A 9645-nucleotide genomic window follows, 5' to 3' on the forward strand; every position below is an offset into this window, starting at 1 on the left:
AGCTGCTGTCCTGAAACATACGCAGACTCCGGCTCCTGGTCTAGGGTTCTTTTCTCCGTTACCCAAGTGCCCAAAACACAGGAAAGAAGCATGCAGAGGTTCAGAGCAATGCCTCTTCAGCCCCAGCAAAGGGAGGTGTACACCCGCAAGGCAGGACGACCGGCTAAGAGGAGCACAGGGAATGGGGGGTGGGGAGGGGGAGGCCAGCTCCCTGGTTATCCCCTCCCCCCTCCCCCCCAGGACTCACTCAGGAAGATAATGGTCTGCCTCCTGGCTGTCTTGCTCTCCTCGCTCTCCGACTTGTTCAACTGCGGCCGCCGTCCCTTCCCGGCCAGCGTGCCCTGGCTGCTCCTCAGAAGCGCCTGCATCATGTTCCAGCACATGAACGCCACAGAGACCAGGACCAAGAGGTAGATGATGAAGGCGCCGAAGATGCTGGACTGGAAGACAGTCCAGCGGTTGGAAAGGTTGGTACAGATGGACATGTTGGAGGTCTCCGGCCGCTCGTGGTGCCGCGTGCGGGAGACGTTGCACGAGAGACCCCGGTGATTGGGCACGGTCACCAGGGGGTACTCGACTCCCATGGCGAAAAGCAGAGGCAACGCCACCAGGGCGGAGGTGACCCAGACGAAGCCAATCAGCAGCTTCACCTGGCAGGGCCCCGACACGGCCTTGTACCTGAAGGGGTGGCAGATGGCAACGTAGCGCTCAAAGCTGAGCGTCAGCACGTGCAGCAGCGTGGCATAGCTGCAGGCCTCGAAGAGGAAAGTGTGAATCTTACAGGACGCGGCGTAGCTGGGCGTGGTCAGGGGGTTCCAGATGATGCTGTAGAACTCCATGGGCATGCCGACGAGGAAGACCAAGATGTCCGAGCAAGCCAGGCTCACCATGTGATCCGTCACCTCCTTCTGCAAGTAACCTTTCTTCTGCAGCACCTGGGTGACCCGAATGGTGACACTATTCCCCAGAATGCCCACCACGAAGATGGCCAGGTACACCAGGATGAGGGTGATTTTGATCCAGGTGGCCACCTCGAACTCGGGGACGTGGGTGTGATCGATGACATAGGAGCAGTCACTGCTGGGGCCCCTGTGCGAAGCCATGAGGGTGAAAGCCACGCCACCGGGTCCAAAGACCTCCTCAGCTTGCCTTCTTCCTGCCAGCAGAGCCCAGAGCTCTGGGCTGCAACTCACCAGGGCCGGCCCAGCGCTTTCTCATCCGCGCTCACCTGGGAAGAGTAACTTAGTACTTCTGGTGCTTTCATGGAAACTTCCTGGAGCAGCCCAACCTAGCAGGGGCCCGGGAGGCGCCTGGGGGTGGAGTTTGGGGTGTGTGTGCGTGTGTACGAGCCAGGCGGGGAGAGAGGAGGAAGGAGGTCGTACTCTCCCCGCGGGGAGTGACTGCCGCGGCACCCCCAACGCCCGCCCTTCCCCTCGCTGCCCCCGCTCGGCGCGCCCCGGCAGGGAGTCCCCTGCCCCGGCTCCGGGCTCCCTGCCGTTGCGGGCCCCAACCCACCCCCCTGCAGCACCCTCTCCAGAGCTGCGGGGGGAGGAGTGGTCAGCGATTAATCATTAACTTCCGCGCACTGTGCTCCGGGGCCCCGCTGCAGACCCAGCCGGGCAGCGGGGTTTGACTCAGCACGCAGTCGTGGTCCCCAAATCAGATCTTGGCCCCGGAGCACAGGGCAACGAGTGGCCCCACCACCCACGCGGCCACCGCCGGGGCAGCGGTCGCCTCCTGTCCCGAAGCGCATTCCGGAGAGGCGCGGCCGCGGGGAAGCTGGAGTGCGTTCCCGGACTTGCAGTCCAGGGCTGAGGCTGGCGACGACGAACTTCCCCTCCCTGCCCTAATGTCCCTTCAAATTCTGTGCCACCGCCAGCATGGGAGCGGCGGGACCCAGGTGCCCGCGTCCCTGGCCTGCCGCCCTGGGGGAGCCAGCAAGCAGTTGCCTCCTTGGTGCCCTATCTTCCGACGCTCGGGGTGTTCCCAGCTGCCTCACGAAGTGAGCCCCAAGGAACCTACCAGGAGCTCCCTAAAAGCCCTGCCTTTCTCCAGAGCCTCCCTTGCTGCGGAGGGACCGGAGGAACGCGACCCCCGCCCCTCAATTGTGCTCCTCCGCACTGCGGGGCCCTCGCGAAGTCTTTAACTGGGAGCAGGTGTATGTGAGAATGTCACACTCCTCCAGGATGCCCCACATGGTAGGCGCGTCCTTTTGAGGGACCTGCGACCAAGACACCAAGGCCACCCCAACAGGGACACAGTGTAAAAATGGCATTAAGGATCAGGACATTTTCCCTCTCTTCAGAGAGAGGAAAACCTCTAATGGACCCATTTCAGCTCCTAATTCCAAAATCATAGGTAAATCATAGGTAATGGATGCGGAGGAGGAGAAGGCTGTCCTGTGAACTGTGGGGTGTTTAGCTCCTACATGCCCGCCCCCCAACAGTGATAGCCAAAATGCCTCCAGACGTCACCAAATGTCCTTTAGGGGGACAAAATCCTCCCAGGTGGAGAACCACTGCCTGGAAGGAAGAAAATAGATCCCATTTATGTGTCCATCCCAAGGGACTAGCTGAGGCCCTGTGCTAAAAACAGCCGTGAAGAATCTCAGGAACCACCCTGCGGTGTGATGATTTTAAAGATGAAGAAACTGCAGTGGCCACATAGATACTTCCCCAAAAAGATAAAAGAGTGAGTGAGAAACTTGAAAATTAGCCCGGATCTATCAAACCCTGAGCCTGCACTCCTAACAGGGAGGGAATTCTGGGAGCACAATGGATGCTATAGAAAGAACTCCTGAATGATGCACATAGAGACACGGGGATTGTGTTTTCTTAACCCAAACCTGGGCACATGGTGTGAGGGTCACAGGGAATATTTGATTTTGACCCTGTCTCAGGGAGTTAAAAAAAAAAAAATGCTAACTCATCTCCTTATTAGTACACTGCGCTTAGCTAAATGACCTCCGTGGCCTTAAAGCTGCCCCCACAAAATGCACAGGGCAAGCATGGACTCTTGGGGCTTCATAACTACACATCAGAGTCCTGAATGGACTTCTTTGCAAAAGGCGCTGGTTGTTTGCTGTCCCAGAGAAACTGAGAAGGAGGTCTAGGAAGAACCTTGCCTCCACCACCACCACCAGCAGCATAAGGTGCCGCATCCCCAGCCCTGCCCACTTCTTTCTTCTCAATAGAAAACAGTTGGGAACCCCACAAGTATTCAGCCCAGCCACAGACCCTTCCTTTGAAATGCTCCTCTTGGTTATGCTCTGAGCCCCTATTGCATGCCAGGCATTTTCACACTACTCATTTCTTTCCATTTTGTGAGGCTACAAGGAGGATGTTATTATCCTGTTTAACAGATGAAGAAATTGAGGATCAGGGGAATTAAGTGACCTACTATAAAGGGTCAGAGGCAGGATTTGAACCCAAAACTGCCTGGCACTAAAGCACTTTCCACTCTAAAACGTGCTGTCCCTGTGCAGGGCAAAACTGTGCCAGGCTGGACAGGCGCATGTTAGGGAAAGGCATTTTTTTTCTTCTCTCCCCAGATGCAGCGTGCCAGTCATCCTGCAACGTAATTGATAATTTCAATTTGTTCTGCTCAGACAAGATTTCCAGTATTGTCTAATTTCTTTCATCAAAATGTTCGTTCCCAAAGTGTGAACAAAGATCACAAATGCATGGCCAAACAGTGAAAATCAAGCTAATTAAAATGTGTTCCTTACAATGCAGATGGAAAAATGCCTTTTGAACAAAGGGCTGGGGGAATTAAATTTTCACTTCACCTTTGCTTTTCCTAAGACCAATTAAAAACTGTTTAATGTGCTCTCACTTGTTGATAACAGACTGGTGTAATACTTGGCCTGGGTCTGTGTAATCTAGATTTTTTTAATTAGCAAATTGTATAGAGGGGAAAAACGAACAGGAATGGAAAGTGAGACAAAGAATATTTTAAGTACCCTTTGATATCTCCACTCAGGGGTCACCTAAGGTCTTCAGAAATTTATGTTCACGTTTCACACATTCTAGATGACCTTTGAGGTCATCTAGGCTAGTGGCTTTCACACCCTTCTTTGCACTAAATCTCATTTTTAAGATGAAATCTTACACTGGCATCCAAAATAAACACACACACACACATACGCACTTATGCATACACATATATTGCATTTTTATAAATTTAAATTTATTTTGAACGCTCAAATTGTTAACATTTACTCAAAATCAATCAACAATTCATACTCTAAAAAGTGAGTAACACCTTGTTTACAGAAGTTAATGGTATAACCACAGTGACTTTATTAGGCTACAAAGAACACTTCAATAATTTTCAAAAAGTATAGTATAAATAACTTTATTTATAATGCAATGTAACTAAAAAGTAATAATAGAACCAGAAAACTGAAAGATAAAATCCCAAAACTCCACCATCTCAAAATTTTAAAAAAATCTCTGAAACAATTGGTCAAAGAGAAAACCCAAGCCAAAATTGCAAAATATGTAAAGAATAATAAACACAAAAATGCCTCATATCAGTAAGCCAAACAATTCCCAAAGTCACACCGAGCTAAAAGATGCTGAAGTTCCAACCAATGAGTGAAGATGTCTCATTGAACCGAACCTAGAAGGGCCAGACCTTATGAGGAGGACTAAATTAGCCAAAAAGCTAAGGCTACAATAAACCTGCCTGAACAAAAATATTGACGTCAGCTGTCTAACAAGGTAGCCACTAGCCGCACGTGGCTCCATACACTTGAAATATGGCTAATCCCACCTGACAGGTGTTGTAAGAATAAAATATACACCACATGTTGAAGACTTTATATGAAAAAAATAATGTAAATGTAATTGCTTTTATATATTGATTTCATGTTGAAATAATACAATGGCTATAGTAGATTAAATAAAATATATTACTAAAAATAATTTCACATCTTTTTTTTACTTTTTTTAATGAGGCTACTAGGATATTTTAAATTAAATGTGGCTTGCATTTGTGGCTAACATGATATTCCTATGGAACAATGATATTATAAACAGCTAATGAAACAAAAGAGACATTCCAAGAAAAGAACAAATACTTACAGGAATTTTATTTATGATAATGGTGGCATTTAATATCAGTAGGTAAAGACATATTGTTCAATCATTGTTACTGCGATCATAGGTTAGCCATCTTGAAAAAAAAAGAAAGTTCGATGCCTACATCCATACTTGATTATAATATAAATTCCAGGTGGATCAAAAATTAAAATTTTTGGATTTTAATCAATAAGGAAATCATTAAATGATAGAAGAGAGAATATTAGGGGCACCTGGGTGGCTCAGTCGGTTGAGCATCTGACTTCAGCTCAGGTCATGATCTCATGATCCATGACATCAAGCCACACATCAGGCTCTGTGCAAACAGCTCAGAGCCTGGAGCCTGCTTTGGATTCTGTATGTCACTCTCTCTCTGCCCCTCCCCCCCCTCTCAAGAATGAATAAAACATTAAAAAATTAAAAAAAAAAGAATAGAGAATTTTAAAACCTAAACTGGAATTTTAATCTTATGACATAAATCCTAGAATCTGTAAAGAAAAAGGTTGATAAACTTTTTGATAAAAATAAAGTCCTGCAAGGCAAATAACCCTGTAGCCATAGGTAAATGACAGATTTCAACAGATTTGTCTTTAAAAACTAGGTAAGCCGGTTCCAAAATTTTAAATGTTAAGCGCCAAGAATGAGCAAGATACTCTTAGCAGGTAAGAGAACTTGCTCTACCAGATATCAAGACTTATTATAAACCTATAGTTTATAAGGCAGTATGGTATTGACATGGGGATAGACAAAGGAAAGGATGATACAAAAGACATAGCATGGAAATAAATCCACATGTATATGGACAGGATTTATGATAGAGATGAAACTGTGGCAGTGCAGAAGAGATGGTATTTTCCGTTGGTGTAGCAGTTGACTGACTCTATGGACTGAAGGTGAGGGAATGCCCTGATTAGTAGCATCTGTCGATATCCAGAGCACAAATACTCCCAGTATGGCTTATTTTGAGCTACCCACATGTTAAAAATCTTCTCACAAAACTCCTGAAATTTTAAGAATCAACTCTTGTGAGTTCCAGGACACCAGTCAATAAATGCTATTTGAGACAATAAAGTATCCATTTGGATAAAATTCATTAAGAAAGAAGACAGACAACCCATTTTAAAAAATGAGCCAGAGAGATAAACAGGCACTTCACAAAAGAGGAATCCAGATGGACAATAAACAATGAAAAGCTCTCCAACCTCCTTAGTAGTTGGGGAAATGCAAACTAAAACCACAATTAAATACAACTGCACAGGGGCGCCTGGGTGGCGCAGTCGGTTAAGCGTCCGACTTCAGCCAGGTCACGATCTCGCGCTCCGTGAGTTCGAGCCCCGCGTCAGGCTCTGGGCTGATGGCTCAGAGCCTGGAGCCTGTTTCCGATTCTGTGTCTCCCTCTCTCTCTGCCCCTCCCCCATTCACGCTCTGTCTCTCTCTGTCCCAAAAATAAATAAATGTTGAAAAAAAAAATTAAAAAAAAAAATAAATACAACTGCACACCTAACAGATTGACTAACATTCAGAGATGACCAATACCATCTGTCCATAAAGCTGTGAAGTAATGGTGATTTGTAAATTGTGGATGAGGGAGTATGTTGGTGCAACCACTTAGGAAAAAAGTTGGGCAAGGCCTACTAAAGTTAAATACATACATATCTTGTGACCCAGGAATGCCTATACCCTACAGCTCATGTCACCAAAATGCATATACAAGAATGTGTATAGCAACATTGTCAGTAATTACCCCAACCTAAAAACACCTAAATATCTATCTGTAGAAGAATAGATAGTAAAATGAAACATATTCATATTCTATATAGCCACAAAAATAGATACATCACTGCTACTAATATGTTTGAATCTAACAACTATAATGATGCATAAAAGAAGCAAGACACAAAAGAATAAATATGTCCACTTATATAACTTAAACATAGACAAAAGAATAATATTGGGGGAATAGTATATATTATATAGGGATATGTACAATAAAGCAATTAATTAGTTAAGCAAAAATGTCATTTCCATGAATGGATAGAAGTCACCTCATGTGAGGTGGGGAGGTGCATGACCTGGAAAGGACCTATCTAACACAGGTGAGAACTTCTGAGTGCTGACAATGTCTATTTCTTAACCTGGGTAGGAATTACATGATAGTAATTGCACCATGCTTTGCTTTATGATTTTTATTATGCAGTTATTTATATCTTATATACTCTGTGAATGCTATATTTCATAATATTGCAAAATGAATTTTGTTAAAAAGTAAGAATACCCACACAGCTAATTGGATAAGTTCAGTTAACCTTGTTTTTCATCCTATGGTATGAAAGTGTTGCAGCCAGAACACTCTCAAGTGATAACAACAGTAACAACTTCCATGATTAAACACCTACTATGACCAGACACCATGCTTATTCAATGATCGAAATAGTCCTGCAAGTTGAGGGTCATTATTTCTATGTACATGTCTGGTACATGTACAAATAATCCATCAAGTGCCTTCTCTCCAGTCTACACAGGACTTGGTCTATATCCATAGCTTGCAGGTCTACAGCCTGAATGTCCACATTTCTTGCAGCATTCAATATCTAGATGAGTATAGGAGCAATAACAAGTTGGACCCTCAGGAGCCATTATCATGTAACCTGGAGACTTTCTCCTTCCTTCACCCCTGGAATGCCAACAGGCAAACAGGATCCAGCTTCCTGGACCACGGGAACAAAGCTGAGGTAGGTTCTGTGAAACATGGTATGTCTTCATGGAGGCTTCCAGCTTCACAAATTCGGAGGGTTAAGGTCCTGCCCATGGAACTTATGGAATGTTGTGCCACATTGATACTTAGGTGAGCCCTTGCCAGGAGGCTCTGGATTTCTGAGAAATTATGTTCTCTCTCTTAGAAATGTTTTATGTGTTATGTTCTGTGACAGTACTGACAATACTGACTCTACCTTTGGCCCTCCGTCTTGTTCATGTCCTTCTTTGGGGCTATGTGTTTGCAGCTCCTTGGAGATTAATATACATACCTTAGAAATGCCTACCAAGGCCAGAATGCAAAGAGTCTGGCTTTGGCCCTCTGTAAATTTGTTAAAGATAACATAGTATCTCCCCTTCCTGATGCACAGATGGCACCACAAGATCTAACTAAAGGGTAGCTGCCAGTTTGGTGCATGCAAGCCCTTTGAGGTGTGCACAAATCCTTTGATCTCACTACACTGCCCTTCTGTGTATCCCTTCACTCTATAAATTTCACAAAGGTCCAGACCTTGTGAAAAATAGCTTCCTAGGTGCCTGGATGGTCACCCGCCCAATTCCCCTGTCAGTAAGTTACCCTAAATAAAACTTTGTGTACGGACACCTGGGTGGCTCAGTCGGTTAAGTTTCCAACCCTTGATTTCAGCTCAGGTCATGATCTCACAATTCGTGAGTTTGAGCCCTGCATAAGGCTCTGTGCTGACAATGTGGAGCCTGCTTGGGATTTTCTCTCCCTCCCCCCCCTGCCCCTCCCTAGTTTGCTCACTCTCCCTCTCTCCTCTCTCAAAAAATAAACATAAAAATTGAAGAAAAAAAAAACTTTGTGTAAACCGTACATAGTCACCTGCTCCATTTTCTGACCTCAAAGTGCCTCTCAATTTGAGGACTACTTACTTTACTGCCCCTCCCTCCCCTTTTACCAGGTTCCCTCTCTATTCCCATTTAGAAAAAGTGATGAAGAATAGAAAAATTATCTCATTGGTTTGGGTAAGCTGATGAGTTATGGTTTTAGTTCAGCACATATCTTTTTTCTTCCTTTAAACATGGATCTTTTGAGCTCATTAAAATGGGCTCCTCCCCTGTAAGGGAGTCTCCCTGTTACTTGTTAGGCTTTTCATCCCTGGGAAGTCGGAGAGAGTGGCCATTCAGGCCCAGGCCGTCCAGGGGGAGACAAGTGCCTGGGTAGTCACCCCTGTTTCTCCCTGTTTGTCTTTGCACAGCTGCCACCGGCTCGCGCACACCAGAGGACAACTACCTCCTGGGCTGCTCCTAGCTGTGTCCTCTTCACAGGGCATGCCCAGAGCCCAGGGAAACAGTGGTGCCACAGCTTCCCGTGCTTCTCCCATATCCAAGCCTTTACGAAGAAACCAATACCTCCAGGCCTTGATATTTTTTATTTTAAAATCCTCCAAACAAAGATCAAACTATCTTTTCTTGACTGGCACTATTTTTCCAGCCCACTGAAGCAGAAACCTTGCATGTCCCCAGCCCAGTGGTTGTTCAGGGATATGGTGGTTCTCAGCCTTGATGAAAATTTCAGTGATGTCTTTTAATAAAGTAGTCTATGATCCACCACCTCTTGCTAGGTAAACCTATACAAATCGATTCGGGATTGACATTCTATTCACTCATGGACTCCTCTGAGCATGCTATAGCATGGTGAGTACAACAATAAACTCAGAAGCCAGAACCCTTAGGTTTACATCTGGGCCCTTCCATGCAGCTTCTTTATGCCTTAGTTTCCTCATCTGTAAAATGCAAATAATAATAGAACTTATCTCCTGGGTTTGCTGTGAGGATTAATGGA

The 9645-nt window shown here is 45.5% G+C and overlaps 1 protein-coding gene across 1 annotated transcript in view; it reads right to left on the bottom strand.

Moving 5' to 3' along the window:
- GPR39 (G protein-coupled receptor 39) overlaps nucleotides 1-1404 on the bottom strand; it is a 193368-nt gene extending 191964 nt beyond the window's left edge. The window contains exon 1 of the mRNA XM_047085351.1: nucleotides 248-1404. Within this exon, the coding sequence (XP_046941307.1) occupies nucleotides 248-1103 (856 nt within the window). The 5' untranslated portion in view covers nucleotides 1104-1404. The remainder of the gene's footprint in view (nucleotides 1-247) is intronic.
- Nucleotides 1405-9645: the final 8241 nt, after the last annotated feature.

Source organism: Lynx rufus, unplaced genomic scaffold, assembly GCF_022079265.1.
Source record: "Lynx rufus isolate CCGP_SWC_20201006 ecotype Redwood Valley unplaced genomic scaffold, mLynRuf1.p SCAF_2, whole genome shotgun sequence".
In the NCBI taxonomy this organism is placed as follows: Eukaryota; Metazoa; Chordata; class Mammalia; order Carnivora; family Felidae; genus Lynx; species Lynx rufus.